General features: G+C 49.7%; 1 protein-coding gene across 5 annotated transcripts in view; it reads left to right on the plus strand.

Moving 5' to 3' along the window:
• LOC121432405 (phosphoprotein associated with glycosphingolipid-enriched microdomains 1) overlaps positions 1–22,053 on the plus strand; it is a 142,269-nt gene that overhangs the window by 110,033 nt on the left and 10,183 nt on the right. For 2 of the 5 annotated variants that reach the window (XM_041630362.1, XM_041630365.1), the window contains exons 1-3: positions 15,107–15,242; positions 17,484–17,688; positions 18,987–19,038. In XM_041630362.1, coding sequence (XP_041486296.1) covers positions 17,558–17,688; positions 18,987–19,038 — 183 coding nt within the window. In that variant the 5' untranslated portion in view covers positions 15,107–15,242; positions 17,484–17,557. Of the gene's footprint in view, positions 1–15,106; positions 15,243–17,483; positions 17,689–18,015; positions 18,037–18,986; positions 19,039–22,053 lie in introns of those variants that run through there. The other 3 variants (XM_041630364.1, XM_041630363.1, XM_041630366.1) reach the window with 2 other exon arrangements.

The raw sequence follows: 22,053 nt of genomic DNA on the forward strand, positions 1-22,053 counted from the left end.
AATCCTCAAGGAGGGCTTGTTAAACTGAGCTGAACAAAATACAGTGCCCACTTCAGCAATGGTGATCAATAGAATAGCTAAGATGGCCTAGAGCACCAAGAAAAGTTATTTATTATCAAGATACTCTATTGATTTCTAGCACCCCCTCTACCTCTAAGGACCATAGATCATTTCGCAAGCGAATAAACAACTAATGTGTTTTAGTCAGCTTTGACGCACAACCTAAAAACAGCAGCGTCCAGCTTCAAAGCCATAGAAAGCCGTAAGATTCAACTCATTTCTGGCTGAAAATTTTTGTCTTAGAATAGACTTTATAATGTATCTACCAACATATGTGTAGCCTTATAATTTTGAGATTAGGCTTTTGGAAGATACAGAAATGTATAGAAATAAAAATATGTAGAGATGGCAGCAATAAATCACGGCTCAAGGAGCTGGAGAGCTGACTGGGGTTAAGAGCACTGTATCCTCTTCCAGAGGATGCAGATTTGACTCCCAGTACGTACATGTCGACACACAACCATCTGTAACTCCAGTTCCAGGGGATCTGTCCTCCGCCAGCACCAGGCACACACATGGTACCCAGGCATGCATGCAGGAAAAACACCCATACATAAAAAAATTCAAGTAAATTTGGGGGGAAATGGCTCGAAATCCCTATGTTGAGATTCTAAGTGCTTTTGCCATGGACTTAGATACCCGTTCTGGGCCAGGCTTGACGCAGGCTGTACTTGGAGCTGGGCTTTAAGCATATAAACATTCTCCACTTACAGTGGCCCAACTGAGGATCACTCAGTTTGATAATGCCATGAAAGCTGCATGTATTCAGCAGAATCGATGCTTCAGATGCTAAATTTGGATCATGTCCCAGCCTAGTGCTATGCAGCCCAACTCTCTCATAATGGTGGGTAGCATCAGTGAGCTTCGCAACCAGTCAGTGGAGCAATGGCATGGGCGAGCAACCGCCACTGTGTAGAGCACTGTTTGGCAGACCAGAAGTATTAGATGCTTTTTCTGCTCAAACATACTGCTTTTTGTGATGGGTTTTACTGAGTGCACCCCCATGGGAGCAAGGACATCCGCGTATGAGCAAAGTTTGTTTATGGGATTGCATGGTAAGAAGGTATGGGTGAACGGTGTGTCTTACTTTGTCCCTTCCTATTTTTGCCAGTGTTCTTGTAACGTGGGAAACAACTGAGAGGAAGCAGCATTTGAGAGTTAAGAACTGTACAATACTGGCACTGGGGAGATGGCTCCACAGCTCAGAGCTCTTGCTGTTTTTGCAAAACACCCAGATTTGGCTCCCAGCACCCATATGGAGGCTCACAACTGTCACTCGTTTCAGGGGACCTGATGATCCCTTCTAGTCTCCTAGGGTACCAGGCACACAGATGATTCTGCAGATAGAGAACTAAAAACATTTAGACTGCCAGTGGTGGTGGTGCACCACCTTTAATCTTAGCGCGCAAGAGGCAGAAGCAGAGGCAGAGAGGTCTGTGAGTTTGAGGCCAGCCTGGTCAACAGAGTGAGTACCAGGACAGCCAGGGCTATACAGAGAAACTCTGTCTCCAAAAAAAAAAAATGGTAATATAAATGAACAGTTTAGCTCCACGATCCTCAACCCTTATTATATATTCCAGTGCCTGGGAACATTTTTAGTGACCTGCTCTATCCCTTGGGGCATGTGGCTTGAACACTCATATCTTACGAAGGGTCTCGAGTTATTCTAATATGTAATTAAGCCTGAAAACCAGCAGTCTAGCCAAAGGAATGACTCTCCGCCATGAGTTGCACCGTTCACAGCAGCCTTTGGGGGACAGCTAGTTGAGGTTTGTTGTCTTGGATCTTTGAGCATCTCCCCATATAGTCCAGACTGACATTAAGCTAACTGTGGAGTTCAGGATATAAACCTCAGCCTCCAGAGTGCACTTCTTCCTGGCTAAATCCGACAAATCATCTTAGCATTTGTGTGACCAACAGATGCTGTCTCAAAGGCTAAAGAGAAGGCTGGGGCACAGTTGAGTGATAGTGTTTCCTCATCATGCCTGTGGCCCTGGGCTCAAATACCAGCACTGAAGGGAATATTTTAAAATGCTTCCACTGAACCTGGTGATTCAAGCTGTGATTCTAGCTACACAGAAGGTGAGGCGTGAGGATCACAGCTCAAGGCTTGCCAAGGCCACAGAGCAGTTTCAAGGCCAGCCTGAGCAACTAAGTAAAAGGTGGTGAAGCTGTGGCTCGGCAAGAGAGCACTTCCCCAGCAAAGCAAGGCCACATGCAGTCCTCCCAGCCACACAAAACTAACTCCGCCTGCATTACTTGGAGGTTAAGATCGGCTCAGAAAAGTGAAGTTATAATAAAGACGCATAAAAGTTTCTTCCAACAGTGTGAAGTAATTGGTGTTGCTGCAGAGGGAAGGAAGAAAGAGCCAGGCTCAGATAATTGCTATAATTGAAGATAATTACAAACTGTGAGCTTACAGCCAGCCATGTGAAGGAAAAAGCAAAAAGGAAATAAAAGCAATATGATTTTATATGTATTGTTTAATTTTTATAAAGAGAAGCAAGCAATTCACTGGCATGGGAAAACCTTCTTCCAGCTCTAAGATCACTAAGTATTTATTCCACAGAGGCATGAAGCTTCCTGGACCCCACAAATAGAACAATATTATTCATTAATAGTTTTACCAAAAATTTAGATAAACAAATCATGTCAGTTTCTTATTTAAATACGTTAGCCAAAGCCACTATTTATGACACAGAATACTCATGTTATGAATTCATAGTTTCAACTGCTACTTCCTAGACCTCCCAGCTCATGACAGTAGGAAGGTGCTAGACCCAAGACTGGAGCTTAGCAGGGTCAGGATGATGCCCTTCAGCTCCTGAAGCCACCCCAAGTGGTAGCAAAGGAGCGTGAAGGGTGTTTGGCGAAGTACACGCTGTCAGGAAATGTGAAAGATGAACATTTCATTCTCTGCCCTGTTCCTCCCCTTTTAATCCAGATAGCCAGAGTATTCTGATATGGTCTTTGAGGAAGTATCAGTCATTCAGGAACCATTCTGAGATTATAAACCTTGGCATCCTGGATGAACCCCGGCTGCAGGCTCAGGCTTGGAACAAGAGCATGTCTTACGTTCCTCTTCCCCATGTTCTCAGCAAGAGGAATCAGAATGCATCTGTGGGTCTGGAGTACTCGTGGACTTCACTTGCTCCTGATAAAGTATAATGTGCTAAGCTAACAGGAAGCAAAATGAGTAGAATTTCAAGAGCTTGGAGGAAGGCGTAGGAATGGAATGTGGGAAAGCCTGACTCATTCCTGTTTATGGTGGAATCGTGTGCTTAGGGTACAATAATCATAAATAGCTTACAAACAAGAGCAGGAGAAAGTCACTTGGCTTAGATCATTAACCCATAAGGTTAACATGGTGAATATAAATTCCTTTCCCAGTAGGGATTATTAAGTATCAATAACTACCTTGCCTTCATAGCTAAGAATTCTGTTAAAGGAGGGATGTTGGGGGTTTTGTTTTTGAGGGGTATCTCAATGTGTTGTTCAGATTGGTCATGATCCTGGAGTCAAGCAATCCTATGACCTCCTCCTCGTCAGAGCAGGGGTTTGTAACACCATACTCATCTCTGGGGTGACTTCTCGTTTGTCCCTGAAAACATATCTTGTGTCATTTCATAAATAAACTTTGCTGGGAGAGACCCATGAGACAGGTGAGGTCTCTGCCCGAGGTGTTTCCCAGAGCCTCGGACACAGCTGTGCAATGCACACTTCTCGCCTCTAGGAGGCATAGCACTCACCTTGATAGTCTGTGCCCCTCCCTGACACAAGCAGAACCATGCAAAGCTTCAAGGGCCAAAAATGGTGAATTCCTAACTATCTGAGTAAAGTTTCTTTGAGTTCTCATGGGGTTTGTTTGGTTGGTTGGGTTTTTGTTTAATTTGGGGGGTCAAGGTCTTGGGAGATTCTTGGATTTTGTTGTTTTGAGACAGCATCTCACTATCTCCTGGCTATTGTGGAATTTGGTCTGGAAATCAAGTTGGCCTAGAACTCACAGAGATCTGTCTGCTTCTGCTTTCTGAGTGCTAGGATCAAGGGTGTGCACCACCATGACTGACTTACATATTATTTTAATATTTTTAAGTTATGTTTAGGTGTGTGTGCTTGCGTACGTGTGCACGTGCATGTGCGTGCACATAGGTGCATGAATGTGAGTGTACATGTTTGCAAAAGCCAAAGGTGTCTGATTCCCCTGGAGCTGGAGTAACAGATGGGTATGAGCCACCAGATGTGGGCACTGGGAACCAAACTTGGGGCCTCTGAAAGAGCAACACGTTCTCTTAACCTCCAAGCCATCATGTCAGCCTCTGACTTAAAGCTCTTTATAATAACTTACATTCCAATAATATCCATTTCCTCTATTGTTAAATTAATGGAACTAACTTTGACACTTTGGGAGGATGAGGCCATTGCTGTTTTTCTTAGCGTACATCTTAGAATACGCGCCCCCACTCTGAGTTTCCCCTGCACTGCCTGTCACCCCTTCCCTTCAGTGTAACCACCAGCACTCCCCTTCCACAGTGAAGACACAGCGCAGAGCGGTGAGCATGAGGCTGGAGGATTCTTCTCCTCCCTTTCCATAGAGGCTGGGCATTGTGGGTGAAGTGACCATAGCGACTGCCTGGGAGCAAGCGCTTTAAACCCGGTGGAGGGAAAGGGCTGTCCGCAGCTCTTCAATTCAGCTTTACAAACCAGCCCTGACACTGTGGCAGTGGCCTTTCAAGCACAGCCCCTCCATTTGGGGAACTACTGTGACATTGATCCAAAACATAGAGCTCGCCATGTGAGACTCCTGAGACTTTCCACAAACACGCTCTTAATGCATCGCCTCCATTTTACTCTTCATTTACAGACAAGATGGAAGATCTTGGGGGAAAGGCGTGATTTGCATTAGCTGTGAAGATGTTCAAAATCTGATTTGCTTCAGTTCATTAGGTATTATAACCGCATTAGTTACATAGCTTTCCCAGGAGCACGGTTGGCCTCCAGAGTCTCCCTGAGGACTCCCTGGAACTTCCCCTCTCTCCCCGTGGGACACACAGTGAGAGCATACTTTTCATTTTTTAGGATAAACCAAGAAAACTAATACTGTATGTAGAAACTGCTCCCCCACAAACCCTCCCTTGCCCTCTAGAGTGAGCTCCCTACCTAAAGCTGTGTCAGTGCTAAGTAATTCTGGACTGCTGAAAACTTGAAAAGTGACGGCCCCCTCCCTGGGGTCCCCATGGGGGAGATAAACAAATACCTAGCGTATTAACCAGTGAACTCACCCACACTGTGCCATTCGGAATCTGTCTGAGAGTGTGTATATGAGCCATATCCCTACCTGAGGAGCTAGGATGGGCATGAGCAAGGACAGTGGGGTGCTTCTGCTGCTCAGTGTGGATGGGATGCTCCAGGCCTGTGTTCTTCAAGGGCTTCTCATTTTGGAATCTCCTAGGATGCATGATAAAAATATAGATTTTGGGATCCCACTCAAAATCTATACCAGAAGATCTGAGGGTCAGCTCGAGGCATCAGATCTCATAAATGTCTCAGGTGTTGCCAAGCAGGACTGGGAAAGGGTGAAGGAAAGAGGTTCTGGAGGGCACCTTCAGGTGCTATCATCCTCCATCCTAGATCTTCTATTCCACATCTGGCAAGAAAAGAGAGAAATCCGAGTATTAAAGCATGTAGACACGTCCCCTCGTGTACATGTCTACCACTCTGCAACATGCTCCCTGCTGACCAACCATAGACAGGGTGAGAAAGCAGGAAAAACCATCCTAAGAAGTCCCCTGGTTCAGCAAAGTGTGTGCTTTGCGAGCATGAGAACCTATGTCGGGATGTCCAGCACCCCAAGAAGCCAGGTGTGACAGCATGTGTCTGTAACTCCAGGGCTCTGGAAGCTGGAATAGGATCCCTTGCGCTCGCTAGCCAGGCAGCCTAGCCAAATCAGCTCCAGGTTCAGGGAGAGACTGTTGCAAAAGATAAGGTGGAACTCAGCCAGGAAAGACATCTGATGTCCACACTGGCCTCCACACTCATGTTTGCATGCAAGCGTATGCACATTGCATACACACACTCCCAGGTCTGCTCTCCATGTCTCATCTGCCTCAATCACAGGATGCCCCTGTTGCAACGCTGGAGACAGAGCTCTCCCTCCTCCTCTTCTGCATTTTCTTCACTGGGTGACTTGGTTGGCCACTGGTCACACATGTGGCCATGAGACTGTCACAATTGTCCCAGCTCCCTCAGGTCTTTCCATGTCCAATCTTTGGTCTCAACTATAAAACAAGCAGTTTTCTTCCTGTCTGTGCTGGCACCTTCTGTCCTTGGCAGCTGGCCCATCTCGAGAGGACAGCTGACCCTGCTGGGAGGTTGCTTGCATGTGGGTGGTGGAGCTTTCCACCCTGTGAACATGCACAAACTGCCTTTGGAATGCACCCGACACATTGAGGACAGTTCTCAGCTTGAGACCACATCAGTCCAAGGCAGTGCAGCTGCAGGAATTCCATGGCGTCTTTGCAGCCTCGCTACTCAGAGCCGAGCTGCAGGGATCGTGGCGGCATGCTGTCTCAAATGGAACACAGTGCAAGTGAAAGGACTCACAGCCTTTTGTTCTCATTTTGCATGCTTGAAATATAATGCTAAGTTGTTTTTTTTTTACTTGTGGCCAAAAATATATCTCTGATTGAGAAACTTTCTTCTTACAAAGTTGACCTATTTCTCAGCTCAAGACGTGATTGGATGTCCTGCTTGGCACACAGCGGGTAGTTGGAGAATAAGAGTGGCAGAGTTAGCAATGTCCAGAGGTATGAGTCAAGAAACCAGCAGGGTCACACCAAAACTGCTTTTGTCTTCCTCGCCAACAGAGACCCGCTCTGGAGTGTCCTAACTCTGGAGTCCCTCGGGCTTCCCACACACTGAGACAAAGCCTCTCAGACCTGCGGTCTGTGGGGTTTGCCAGAACACAGGCATTTCCTTTAAAGAGCCTCAGCTCTCCCCAGCAGAAGTGGCTCAGCGGTGGCTGTGTATGAACCGCTGAGTGTCTGGGGCTCTGCCTGGTTATGGCGTTTTGTTAACGGCTGCTGAAGTCACAGTCAGGAATGTGTGCTGAATCCACTCCTTTTCCTTCTTTGCTCCACAGTTTTGGGGGGCAGCGTTTTACTGCCTAGCCCAAGCAGGACCATAATTCTCCATTTTCCTGCCTCAGTCTCCTAGGCTAGAACTACAAGCTTGTGCCCATAATGAATCATGAAATGCAATGGTTATGAAATGACAGAGACTTGAAGTCAGCCTCGGTGTACACATAGATTATGGCTGGTGTTTTGAGAGGACTGTGGGCTAGATTCCTGGCACTACAGGCTGCCTACTACGGCGGCCTGTGATTTTCTTTTTCTCATGGCATTTATTTAACTGATAGCAAGACTTCCCATGCATCTTAGGCCCATGCTCTGGGGCAGTCAAACAGTGTCCTTAAGCACTGCCAAAGCTGTCTTTGTGCCCGTGGACATAGTCCTGAATTGTAGCTTCTGACTTTGAGAACCACAGCCACCTTCATGAAATGATAAGCACTAGAAGCTGGAAAGGATCTTTCAAATGACTTCATTTCTCCAAAGGGGAAACTGAGAGAGGCCTGGGAGGATTTTGATTCAGACCACACAGCAGCTGAGGGGGAATGCATAGTGCAGAATCTGACGCATATGGTGTGGTGTGTCCACTCCCTGCGGTCGGCCAGCTGTTGGACTCACAGAACTGCCTTGTGTTTAAGCACCACTGGGAATGAACTCCTGAGACCTTATGGCCACTTGCTCTTCTAGGACAGTGAAGGCCAAGTTTCAGCACCAGGGAGCTAGCCACATGTCCTCTCACTCTCTTTGGGGGATGACAAATGTCTTACTGGCAAGAGTTGAGGGGAAGGTCATAGGTAACCATCTAGACAGTACCTAGAAATGCAGAGCCTTTGGCCCCTCCGGAAGGGCTGAATTAGAACCTCAGGTCATCAGTAGTTAAGACTGCAGGCCTGTGTGAGCGAGCCAGGCCGAAAGGGTATATTTCGACATACTCCCAGGAGGTAGCGTGCAGGACACTGTTTCAGACACTGTGCAACGTGATCCGTGCTTGACCCTGACCTGCTAGCAGCTGACGGAGTCACCTCCTCAGCGTCACACCTCCAGTGTCCATGTGTCTAGCACTGCGGCCATTGGTGCCTGTGGCCCAGCGAGGGAATGTAATGACAGAGCCTCTCTGCTGCCATCTCTGCTCTGTTACTTAACTCATCATCTGTCTTAAGTTTTGCTTCTCTAGTCCTGGGGGTGGGCATCCCCATTGGCCTGTTTGGATGCATAGTGCTGGGAGGGGCTGCAGCAGAACTGTAAACTCACGATTAACCCTGTTCCAGTACATCTGAGCCGTGTGTGTCTGTGTGTGTGACATTTGTATGTGTGCGATGTGTGTGAGTATATGTGGTTGTGTTGGACATGTGCATGTGTGTGAGTGTACGTGGTGTATGTGTGGTGTGTGTGGCATTACATGTGTGTGCTGTATGTGGCTTGTGTGTATAGTGCATGTATGTGGTGTATGTATGGTATGTGTTGGCATGTATGTCTGTGTGTGTGGTGTGTGATTCTGTGTATACGGCATATGTGGCATGTTTGTGTATGGTGCGTGTGGTATATAAGTTGTGTATGTGTGGTGTCTGTGTAGTATATGTCTGTGGTATGTGCGTAGTGTGAGTGGCATATATGTGTGTGTGGTGTGTGTGTGTGCATGCATGCAAAAGCAAATGCACTTGCAGATGTTGAGGCCCAGGTCAAAGCCAGGTGTCTTACTTACACTCCACCTTTCGCTCCTTTTGAAGTTGGAGCTCACTGGTCATGCTACACCAGCAGGCTATGAGCTCCAAGGATGCTCGGTCTCCGACCTCCCAGCATTGAGATTCTAGATGTGTGCCGCCAAGCCCAGCATGTTCATCAGCCCCAGGTCTGCATGCTTGTGCATCAAGCACCTTAGCCACAAATCTGAGCTTTGAAGTACAGAGAGCTGTAAGAGGAGGATTTGACTGGGAGCTATTTATGTCAAGAGTTCATTTTTCAAAAAGAAGCTGAAGTTTGTTTTTGTTGTCTCGTACTATTATGAAAACAAAGGCTGAGTCAGTGAGCCTCAGCAGCCAGATATAGAGGGCCAAAGCAATGCTTAGCTGAGTGTGACAGGAATAGACCTGGGCTTAGGAAGCGTCTGCATGTGGACAGCACATCCATCACAGCCTAGCACAGCACAGGGCCCGCAAGTGCCCTGGCTCCCATGCAGAGACAGCCTGTGATTAATGCACCATGAGAGTGAGCAGTGGCCAGGCTGGTCATGCTGGGGAACCAAAGCTTCAAGGAGGATGGGTGCAGCTCCCCCGTCCTCACTGTCTGCCATGGAGCCCGCTGGGTGCGAGTGCCCTGCAAGAACACCCTCTGGGTAGGGAGCCCTTCCTCTGGCAAGGCAATAACAGGGGCAGTTGTCCCACATGTGTAAAGTAGACACAGTGACACCAGAGCAGAGCCCCACAGGGTTACAGAAAACATCATAGGCATGGGCTGGAAAGATGGTTCGGTGGCTTAGAGCACATCGTACTCTTCCAAGGGACCGAGTTCAGTTCTTAGTGTCCACATCAGGTGGCCCACAGTTCCTGTGATTCTATTCTAGGGTATCTGACACCCCTGGCCTCTATGACACAAACCCACATAGAGACACATTATAAAATATAAATATTTTTTGACCACAGGGAAAGAGGCTCATTTACAGTTATGATGGACTTTATTTCAAGTCTGGAGTTATGACTGGTGGATAGCCACTTCTTCCGGGTCCTGGGGAGCCTGGGAAAGGAAGGCAACTGGGGCTGTGGACCAAGGAGCACCTCCGGGCTGTGTCCTGGAGGTCTGGCAAGGAAACATGTCACTCCTGCATCCTCACAGGAAGCCAGCCCAACAACTGAGAAAAGCAACTTGCTGAAACTCTGCTGCTGTCAAGGCCTGCTCAGAAGGCCTGGGGCTCTGCTGCCTCAGAGCTGTCCCTTCTGAAGATAGATTCCAACGGCCACTGTGCACCTCATACTGGGACAGCAGCTGCCACCAGACAGGGCCATGGAGGAGGCTCTGATGCTTTGTCATTTCAATTTTGAGTCATGGTAGACAGGAAAATTCTTTCTAAGAGAGGAGCCTTAGCTGCACCTGGAGGACAAGAGGGCTGAGAGCTTAGGGAGCCTGAGGAAATGCTCTGGGGCTGAGCACTGACAGATGGCATCAGATGAAGTCGCGGGCAGTCTTCTATGTGCAGAACCCTCTTGCCTTTGAAAAATGTAGCATCCAGCTCCCGCCAAGGGAGAGGAGACACGAAATGGTCATCTGTAAGAGGGGATGGAGAGACACCAGACCTGATGACAGGATTGCCAGCACTGAGAGGCCTGCTCAGGTGGTGGCGAGGTGTGTAGAGCAACATGGGTGTCACTGGAAGGATCCACCGTGCTCATTCCCAAGTGAGGGTTTGGTCCCAGCACACACTGGCTTCTCAAGCTGCTCCACGTACTCGCCATTCTCTCCCTGCACATAAGCTGCACTTGCATTTCAAGGCTCCTCTTCCCACAGAGGCAGCTAGCAAGAAGGAAATCCTCCCGTTCAGAACCTATTATTCAGATCCTGAAGATGCTGAGGTTTTAAAGGAGAATGAGGCAAATGCATTTTCAGTTAGGTCAAGAAGCAAGCATGTAGCAAAAAGAAAGGATTCCCAAAGTCCCAGCTGCAAGCTTGCCGAAATGTCCTACACATGGCCCAGAGTCAAGACACAGCCCCTTCACCTGCTACCCCTGCGTCAGCGTGGGCTATGTCACCTTGACCCAGATGTGGGCAAGTGAATCCCAGAGCTCTGCCTGGAATGCAGATGCACGCTGCTAGAAATAACAAACCCTTCCCTCTCCTCCTGTTCTCTGTCCCTTCCCTCCTCCCCCAAATTCACATCAGATGTAAGGAGGAAGTCACTCTCCTTCCATCAAACCCCACCATGCCTCTTAGCATTTGTGGACTGGCAAATGAAAACAGCTGGGCTCCCCAGCAGGGGCTGCTGTCCTGCGCCCTGGCTAGGTCAGAGTCCCTGGTCTGGAGGAGAAGTAGCCAAGCCAGGCTGACAGATGGCAGAAGGTTTTCTAACTTGCCCCCTCCTAGGAACAGTGAGCCTTCATAACTGTCCCTTTGTGCTGGTGGAGGTGAGACTTTCTGGGTAGAATGTTTCTCGAGCTGTGCCAGGAAGACAGGGAATGATGCCAGAAAGAATCTTGGCCCAGAGTCTCTTACACTTTCTGATCTTTGATTTCTTTTCCACGCCCCAATCTTGGTAGCATCTAGATAACCATCTATGCACACACAGCACACCACAGTGGAACAGAACTCTTACTTCCATGATTCAGGCATGTGCCACAGACCTGTTCCATGCTGTTGCTTCGCAGGCTTGCCCGTGTCTGTCAGAGTCCTCTGAAAAGACATCCAACCAAACTCTTTCAGAGGATGGGGGTTCATTTCTAAATGTCCACACAGTACAGCCTAGAATGGCCTGGGAAGACAGTCTTAACTGAGGGGTTGTCTAGATCGGGTTTGCCTGTGGGAGATTGTTTTGATTGTTAAGATGATGCGGAAAGACTCATCCCACTGTGGGGGGTGTCATTCTCTAGTAAGGGGGCCCAAACTATGTGAAAGGAAACAGCAAGCAAGCAGGACTGTTTGCATTTATTTCTCTCTGCTCTTGGCTGAATATGGTGCAACTAAATGCCCAAAATGAGGCCACTGTGACTTGCCTTCAGTGATGGCCTATAGCCTGGAATTATGAGCCAGACAAACTCCTCCTCCCCAGAGCTGGGGGTGCTGGGGGTGCTGGGGGTGCTGGAGGTGCTGGTAGTGCTGGGGGTGCTGGAGGGGCTGGGGGTGCTGGAGGCGCTGGGGGTGCTGGAGGTGCTGGAGGTGCTGGGGGTGCTGGGGGTACTGGGGGTGCTGGTAGTGCTGGAGGTGCTGGAGGTGCTGGGGGTGCTGGTAGTGCTGGAGGTTCTGGGGGTGCTGGGGGTGCTGGAGGTGCTGGGGGTGCTGGGGGTGCTGGAGGTGCTGGAGGTGCTGGGGGTGCTGGAGGTGCTGGGGGTACTGGAAGCGCTGGAAGCGCTGGGGGTGCTGGAGGTGCTTGTGGTGCTGGAGGTGCTGGGGGTGCTGGGGATGCTGGAGGTGCTGGGGGTGCTGGAGGTGCTGGTAGTGCTGGGGGTGCTGGGGGTGCTGGAGGCGCTGGGGGTGCTGGTAGTGCTGGGGGTGCTGGGGGTGCTGGGGGTGCTGGAGGTGCTGGTAGTGCTGGGGGTGCTGGGGGTGCTGGAAGCGCTGGGGGTGCTGGGGGCGCTGGAAGCGCTGGGGGTGCTGGGGGCGCTGGAAGCGCTGGGGGTGCTGGGGGTGCTGGAAGCGCTGGGGGTGTTGGGGGCGCTGGAGGCGCTGGGGGTGCTGGTAGTGCTGGGGGTGCTGGGGGTGCTGGGGGTGCTGGAGGCACTGGGGGCGCTGGAGGCGCTGGAGGTGCTGGGGGTGCTGGAGGCACTGGAGGTGCTGGGGGTGCTGGAGGCGCTGGAGGCGCTGGAGGTGCTGGGGGTGCTGGGAATGTTGGAGGTGCTGGGGGTGCTGGAGGTGCTGGTAGTGCTGGGGGTGCTGGAGGTGCTGGGGGTGCTGGGGGTGCTGGGGGTGCTGGGGGTGCTGGAGGTGCTGGAGGTGCTGGAGGTGCTGGAGGCGCTGGGGGCGCTGGAGGCGCTGGAGGTGCTGGGGGTGCTGGAGGCGCTGGAGGTGCTGGGGGTGCTGGAGGCGCTGGGGGTGCTGGGGGTGCTGGAGGTGCTGGAGGTGCTGGAGGCGCTGGGGGTGCTGGTAGTGCTGGAGGTGCTGGAGGTGCTGGAGGCGCTGGAGGTGCTGGAGGTGCTGGAGGCGCTGGGGGCGCTGGGGATGCTGGAGGTGCTGGGAATGTTGGAGGTGCTGGAGGTGCTGGGGGCGCTGGGGTTGCTGTCAACTTCATTGTCATCATCATGATATTTTGTCACAGTGACAGAAGTGAAATTAGGACAGATGACATGAGAATTCTGTCCTGGGTTCATTTACCCTTGGTCTCTGCATCCATCACTACCTGCAGGACTGGGACCCACCTGAGCATATGACCCTCGTGATGCTAACTAGTCCGCTTCGTTTGTTGCCATGATGTCCCCACTCACCACATGGCTCACATACCTGGTAATGGCCAGGCAGGAGCCATTCCCATGGGACTGCCACCCTGCCCTCCTCAGTCCCTGGAGAGGGGTCATCAGCGGAGGTGGTTTCTGTCATCCCTAATTACAGGCTCCCAGGACAGCTGTGAGACAAGAGCAGCTATCATTACTGACCCAAACCTGCTTCAAAGGAGCTGCAAGTGGTGGCCTGGATAGTGGGCCGGCCAGGCCCGCCTGTGAAGTGTCATTGTACGGCTAGCTGTGATCAGAGCACCTACCTGTTAAGTGTGTTTGGCTAGAGAGGTAAACAGCTGTGCATGCTCTGTACCTTTCATTAATTATGTCTGGTATTTGCTTTCCTTCCTGTTGGAATTGATTTGGGTGGCTGGTAAGCCAAGCTAATGAAGACAATTAAAACGCCAAGCATGACAAACACTAGAATTATCCAGAGCTTCTGTGGGGCTAAGCCTGTTCACTGGGGCTAAAATTAGAATAATGCTGCCACCTCGTGGCTCATAATGGCATCAGGTTTTAAAGGCCAGTGGTTTTACTAACAATTGAAATCATAGAATCTGTATATTTGACAGGGCAATAATAGATTGTGAAGTTTTCAGCACAAAATAAGCAAGATTGCTGTGGTGATGCGCACATCTAATCCCAGCACTCTGGAGACAGGAGGAGTTCAAAGCCACCCTCGGCTACATAGCCAGTTCAAGACCAGTGTATGGTACATTTCAAAGTGAATAGATCACTTCTGAATAAATTCCCAGTGGAAGTTTTATAAGTTGAATTGCTGACCTTCCTTAGTCAAGGAGAGGCATGCCCACAATCCCCAAGAATGACATGGTCTGGGGGATGCAGGAAACCCCACTGGCCCTATTCAGGAATGCAATGTATTTTTATTCCATGGCTGTCTGCAATTTGATTGATATCTGCATATCAAATAAAAAAGCACTCCATGAAGCAAAAATACACAATTGTCACCTGCGTCCTTCTCCAACGGTAAGGCTTACAGGTGTCATAGTAATGTCAGTTAAGGTACAGTATAGGTAGAGACAACTCCTGTGCCCTGTGTCATAAAGTACTTTTAAATATTTACATTTGCAGTCCAAAATCAGCTATTCTTTTTTGGTTCTGTTTTGTTTTGGTTTTTTGTTTTTTGAGACAGGCTCTCTCTACATAGCCCTGGATATCCTAGAATTCACTCTGTAGACCAGGCTGACCTCGAACTCAGAGATTCATCCACCTGCCTCTGTCTTCCAGGTGCTGAAATTAAAAGTATACACCACCAAACCCAGCCTCCAAAATCACTTATTCTTGATGAATCTTTTCCAGAGATGTAACATACACTTTACTCAAGTACCCCCTTTCCTGCCTAAGAAGACAGCACAAAAATCACAGTGTACACACACACACACACACACACACACACACACACACACACACACGATGGGGGGGCTGGGGGCAGGGCATTCACACAACAGAAGGGACATTTCATTTCCACATAAAGAGGAGACAGCACATCTCCAATGTAGGCAGGGAGATGGCAGGAGACACAGTTCAATTGTAGAAGAGCCTATAAAAATTGAAGGTGTAGTATCCAGGGAAGAAACAGGAGGCAGAATTATGGGGGCAGAGCCATAAAGAAATGGAGATAAGAGAGTAAAATATCTCTAAATCAGAGGTGTGCAGGTACCTACCTGCCCTGACACCACGTGCACACATGCACACCCTTGATGTCAGTCCCCTCCAGGGACCTTGTAGAAGGCCATTGCTGCTACCTTTTCTGTTGTGGCTCTGCCTAGACCCTGCTGTATCCTCGGTCTTCCGGTAAAGCAGCACTCAGGAGGCTCTGGAGTGGAAGCTGTCGAGCAGCTGAGGCTGTGGATTTACGCTGGCTCACTAGGAAAGCAGGTGCTACCAGACAGGCGCTCTTTCCACGGTGAGATTTTTGTACGGGCTGAGAACTGGGGAGGGTTTCTTTCTGCGGCTCTTTATGAAGTTCTAATTGACAAGGGTAAGCCTGGAGTTTTGGCACATTTTCTGTGAGTTCCATCTTTTATTCAGTAGCTTGTAATGACTCCCTTTCATCTCCCTCCCTGGGCTGTCCTAGGATGGCACCCCGCATATTTCAGTGTATCTGATCAGCCCTCCTGTTAGGGGAACCAGAGGCAGGGATGGAGAGGAGTACTGGAAAGCCCCTGCTGGCTGCAAGCCGCACAGCCAGCTGTCTCCTAAGAATTCTGTCCCTTATACATAGTGTTGATTAATCAGGTGTGTGAATGAAGAGACAAACCTGTGTGTGCAAGAGAGAGGCCCTGTGTCTGTGCTTCCTACAGTATCTCGTGGTTTGCACCTACGCATGGCAGGCGTTTCCTAGGTCACCATGATTTCAGTGTTTCTTCGTCTGTGTTTCAGAAACCTATTGCTTCACTGCTGTGCTGCTCACTTGAGAGTAAATTCCAGGCTGTTCCTTTCCATTAGAATGTTCTGGAACTAACCAAATCAGTGTCGTTGTGTAGATAAGACCTCTCTTACCACAGATAACGTTGGCCTGGTGTGCTCCTCTGTTTCCAATGTGCCTCTAATACTGAAATACTTAGCAACAGTACCTGGGCATTCTCAGAAGCATTGTGGAGCAAACAGGGGGCTGCTCCGAGTCAGCCAGGGTTGCCTCCAGGACAGGAGCACAGCTGTGTGGGAGTCAAGGCAGCCAGACTCATCCTTTGGGGCGCTTGGACCGAGTTCTTTCCCTGCTTGGGTCCAACTTCCTGCTCAGTAAAGTGGGGGCCAACAGCGCCTCCCACTGAGTGGTGGTGGCAATGAATGCGGAAGCGCCTGGTGGCCTTCCTGGGACTCGCTGAGAATTTGTAGTTCTTCACAAATCCTTCTCACTTCCTACTGAGGGAGTGTCCTCAGCACGAGCTTCCAGCCTCTCCTTTGAAAATGAGTTACTGGGTACCCAGTAGCAGCTTAGTGAAGACTCCTCCTAGGAAGTAAAGGCACACTCTCAGTGAACAGCCAACTGCAGGTGTGCACAGATGCTCTGTTTAGTGGGCCACACTAGCCATAAGCTGTCCAAGGTAAAAATGGGCATGAGAAGCTAAGGAGACAGACGGTGGCAGTGGGGCAGGGAGACAGGCGGTGGCAGTGGGACAGGGAGACAGGCGGTGGCGGTGGGACAGGGAGACAGGCGGTTGGCGGTGGAGCATGGGAGGAAAATAACATTACTGCAGAGTACGTGTATAGGGCACTGGCAAGATGACTCAGAGGTAAAGCCCCTTAGCAGCAAACCTGACAACCTGAGTCCTACCTCTAAGACCCATGGTGTAGAAGAGAACTGACACTTACAAGTTGTCTTGTGGTCACTGTATCTGTCACATGGGACATGTACACACACACACAGAGACACACACACACACACACACACACACACACCTAGATAAATAAAAATTAACTGAAACATTTAAAGATGTATATGTATGTACATATATACATGTATACCAAACATTTTATACTGACCTGGATAAAGGCATATTAAGTCCAGTGTTTCCTTGCTTTGGGGTGCTTGAAATCTTCATTGAAGGCTTTAAGAACCTCCCTCAAAACAAGTCCATCCTTCAAATATATCCAGATGATAAAGCACCCATTGCTTCAGAGGCTCTGCTAGGCACTGGTGCGTTCCTGATGGAAATCTCACACGAGGAACACAAACACCGCACACCTGCCCCCTGCACACACCGCCCTGGCCACTCTGAGACCTTGCTCGTGACAGAAGGCTGTGCATTTTCAACCTGGAGTGCTTGTGAACAGAGTGCTGGAGGTTTTCCAGATTCTGAGAAGTGGCTAGCTGACCCAGAGAAAAGACTCAAGCCTGATCGTGACGTTCATGTGTATTTCACACTCATTGCATACACGAGCTGAAGGTAATTTTACGGTTTCAGGGTACGTGCATTTGATGCCATGTACAGAAGCTTTTGCTGTGGCAACATGTCCACATTCAAAATTTAGATCTGGGCATCTTTCAGGATTTTTAGCTCAAGAATGCTCACCCTCTCTGGGCTTCCTTCAGGATTTTCATCTCAGGAATGCTCACCCTCTCTGGGCTTCTTTCAGGATTTTCAGCTCAGGAACGTTCACCCTCTCTAGAGAAGCGATTGCAACTGTGTCCTTGTCTCTGCAGGACGGTGAAGCCCTCTAGCCCCATGTGACCGCCTGTGAAGAGCTGCCTTCCTCCGCTGGCCACCCAGCTCCACCATGGGTCCTGCAGGAAGCACACTGAGCGCTGGGCCCCTGCAGATGCAGATGGTTCTCTGGGGAAGTCTGGCTGCCGTGGCCATGTTCTTCCTCCTCACCTTCCTCATCCTTCTGTGCTCCAGTTGTGACAGGTTAGAACACGCATGCATCTTCTAGAACCTAAACATAGTCCTTGTCATTCCCAAAGGAGCCTTTGTACCAAAGAGTCCCCGCCCATGTTTACAGGTTGGTCACAAAGGTTCCAAGGATATTCTCCATCACTCACTTGAAAACCCTCAACTTTCCTGGAGAGCAAAGCAAAGAGTCCTTCCTGATGTTTCAGATGCCAGGATAAAGTCTCTGCTGCTCTTTGAGCACATCCTTTGGATACTGTCTTTTTTCTAGCCGTAGGCAGATTGAAATCTGAGTGTGAGACACTACATCTCTTTTTCACAGTTGGCATTACTGAGGAGGCTCATGGATTCTTAAAAATGTGTGTGGTGAGTTGCCCTTTATGAAGAAACAGATTTGTTTTTCTGCAAGACAGACTCACTGAATGTGGAAACTATTTTTTTCTTTTTAAGCATTACTACTTGTCTTGCTTTGAACAGGGAGAATTGGGGTTCTTTACAAACAAAAGTGATTACTCAGAAGAGTCAGGGATGGTCCAAAGTCTGCAGCTTTGGGGTATTGACAGAGCCGTGGGGACCAACTTAGCCAGCCATACCCAGTTCGCTCAAGCTGAGAAGAAATGTGCTGATATTTAAAAGGATCCCACCCTAAAATCTGTCAAGAATGGAAAATCCAAACCTTGTATAGCCTATCCTGATCCCCACCAAGCATGGACCCAGGCCTTGAGGGCTAGGTGGAGCTTCCAAGAAGAGAGAACAGGGGAGGTCCTAGTTCTAGCTCCCAGGGGCCTGAGAATTCTGCTGCCATGACTCACTCTCCAGCTAGGTGTCACCCTCTCCTCACCATGGCAGAAACACCGTCTTTACTGCTGATAGCTTTCTTTGAAATGTCTGTGCTAGGAAATGCATCGTATCTTTACTCACTGGACTTTTCCACAGACTAGAAGTACCCGTGACTCTTCCTGCGAGCTTGTCACCTTCCTGACGGACATGCAGTGTTGTATCTCCTGTACCTTCTCTCCTCCCTCACATTGGGTGACTCCACAGACTCTTAAGGGAGAAGATGAGATGATTGTTAGGGTTCGCTGACGAGAAAAAGCACCGTCTGCCATCTGCGCCCTCTGGGCACAGCCAGATCCTGCTTGCAGCGTGCCTCCATCCTCCTCTGCTCACGGGGAAGGGTGTGCAGGAAGGGGACACATCCTTGGCTGTCAGTTGTGACTCTTCTCCTCTCTCTCAGCAAAATAAACCTAGTTCATAAAACCAGATAAACACTGGGCTAGAAAAGCGTGGACACATCTGTCTTCTTTTCATTTCAGAGAAAAGAAGCCAAAGCAACACAGCGGGGACCATGAGAATCTGATGAACGTGGTAAGCCGTGATGTGTCTGTCCGTCTGTCTGTCCAGTGACACCTATCCAGGAATGTTGCTGCTGGCTTCTGACCCGAGTGAAGTTGGCACGTAGAAGAAAGTGGAAATGAGCGGTGGCTGTGTGTACCCACGGCCTGGAGCTGTGTGCTCCGCCTCTGAGGGAAAGGCTGTCACCGGACTGGGCTCCAGCCTGCTGCAGGGACGTCTTCTGTCACAAGAACAAACTGGATGACTCAGATGGGATTTATTCTCTCTCTGCTCTGGAGAGCAGAGTCCAGCATCCACGGTGTTGTCACGTTAGGTCCTTCCTGAGTTGGACCTGTCCCCAGGCTCAGTTCCTTAGTTCACACCTGGTCCTTGTCTCCACCTCTGTCCCTCATGCTGCCTTTCCCTCTCCAAATGTCTGCCCTTAGGGCCAAGTCCCCTACCTTCATAAAGATACCAAATGTATGAGACTCTGGTGTAACCTCAGTCTTAACCAGCGCCATCAGAGGTGTCCTGGTTCTCAGATAAAGTGCACTCTGCAGCACTGGAGACCAAGATTCACGTGGAAATACAACCACACACCAGGGCCTGGGGCCCACGGCACAGCCTGGCCTTGCTGCCTTCCCCAGTCCTCATTTGGTGAGATCTTAGTGGGATCTACCCACCTGGGTGAAGAGAAGCCTGAGGGTGTCACAGTCTGCCTGTCCTTTGACTCAGGTTGTGCCCTTAGGCGGTAGCACAGCCCCAGCAGCTGTCTCTGCAGCCCGCCCCCAGCCCCAGGGCAATCCTAGGAGAGAAGTTGCTTCCTGGTCAGAGCACGAAGGAAGCAAGTCTGTCTATCTCTGTGGAATCAGTATATTTGCACCCAACTGGTGTGTTCAGAGCTCATGCAGGAGACACCAGACTGCCTGTACCCCCACTTCCCTGTGTGTCTGTGACCCAAGCAGGTAGGAAGCTGTCAGGATTCCCTTCTTGGCTCCTCCTAGAACCCAGGGTACTGGGTGTCTGTGTGAGCCCCACTGTCCTAACCCTCAGCAACCCCCCCCTCCTTTGACTGATTCTCTCACAGTTTCACATCTTCTGCTGTTCCCACTTCTCTGTTCCCAGCTTCTCCATCTCTGCCTGTGATTGCTGGTACGATGGGGGAGGGAGTAGAAGGATGGAGCCCTGTTTTCTTCACCTACCACCTTCCTCAGAGTGAGGTGGATCGTGAGCTGTTGCCTGAAGCTAGGCATCCTCCTCTACCCTCATTTCCTCCTAGAACAAGGGTCAGGTATGGCTGGACCATTAGCAATAGCACCACCTGGGAGCAGATAGGAAGCCAGTGTTCCAGGGATGAGACCAACTCTGGTGTAGGTACCAGTGTGGATCCCTATTCTTGGTCTGTCCCTGCCATTGTGCCTGAGGTCAGCAGCCTTTGGTGAGTGGAGCAGATGAGCAGAGGAGAAGGCAGTCTCTTCATCTTCTTCCTCTCATGGGATTCTCCATGCGCCAACACACGACTGTGTACACTACGGTGTGTTCTCACGGTGTGCACTCACAAGGATGTGGCGATACTGGCCGCACGAGGCCTGCACACGCTGTTGTCCACCTAGTTCCTGAGTTTGCTAGATCATCACAGTTTGCAGATTTGTTTCTGTGGAGGTGGGAAATGTTGTAGTGATGGGGCAAGCAGGCCTGCTTTTCGACCTGCCCGGCTCCCACATGGTTAGCTTTACACCCAAAATAACAACACACAAATTGTATTTATTTAAACACTGCTTGGCCCATTAGCTCTAGCCTTTTATTGGCTAATTCTCACATCTTGATTAACCCATTTCTAATAATCAGTGTAGTACCACGAGGTGGTGGCTTACCGGGAAAGATTCTAGCCTACATCCATCTTGGGTCAAAGAATCATGGCGTCTGCCTCACTGCCTTCTTCCTCCCAGTATTCTGTCTTCCCTGCCTACCTATATTCTGACCTATCAGGCCAAGCAGTTTTCTTTATTAATTAACCAATGAAACAACAGATAGACAGATGACCCTCCTCCATCAAAATGTCATTCAGACATAGATTATGGAAGTCTGGCCATGGCAAGTTTTACAGGAAGCCTTCCCTTGATACCCAGTCCTCTCCCCTAAGGACACTGTTTCTATAGTGTGAGCACCTGGATCATGGAGCAGCAGGTGTGAGTAGCACTGGCCCAGTAGAGCAGACTCCGTGGACACTCGGGCATCACCACACATCGGGACCATTTTCCATCTGTTATTTGATTTCTCATCAGAGTCAGGAAGTTTGTGAGGCCAACTACCCAAGATTTCTCTGCAGGACACATCAGAATTTCCCGTGTGATATCCTGGAGCTCGGGCTGTGTCTTGGGCAGCAGAAGCCATGAACGTGAAAAGGATGGGGTCCGTCGTGTGCCCATCTGGGTTGCTCTCTGGGACCAGTAGCGTAACCTGCATCTAGGAGCAGCTTGTTTCTGCATGCCCCTTGTGACAACTCCACCTAGCATGTAGTTCCTTCCAGACAGTGTCTGTACACCACCATCACCCCAGAGGAGCAAACTGCCTGTCCTTCCAAGTGCCTCTGTGTCTTTTAGAACAGGAAAGATTCGCAAAGCAATCTCTCAGTAGATGATCCTTTCGGTGACGCCTGAAGCCAGAGACTAGCTCTGAAATAGCCTCAGAAATGTATGGCTTTAAATACGGTACAGACTCAGTCTCCTCCTGTCTGGAGGAGCAGTGATGCTTTGCTGTTTGTTTGGCAATACCTGTGTTACAAAGATGACATTGGTCCCTGCTGGAATCTGTTCTGACCACAAGAGTTTGTGGTCTCCTTTTGCCGTGTGCTAAGGAAAACAGTGTGTCTGTAGCCCACTTGTAACCACCAGGTGAGATGCACTGCCTGAAGCCCCGGAAGAGTCCCAGTGCCCCTGAGAATCCAGAACCACACCTTCAAAAATAGGCTTAGCCATTCTCCATCGCTCAGAATGGTCCCCACGTTGACACCTGAGTGTGGCTAAGTTATCCATGGGACTCACCTAA

This window comes from Microtus oregoni, unplaced genomic scaffold (assembly GCF_018167655.1).
Source record: "Microtus oregoni isolate MIOR12 unplaced genomic scaffold, Mior012 000034F_ref0000314, whole genome shotgun sequence".
Classification (NCBI taxonomy): domain Eukaryota; kingdom Metazoa; phylum Chordata; class Mammalia; order Rodentia; family Cricetidae; genus Microtus; species Microtus oregoni.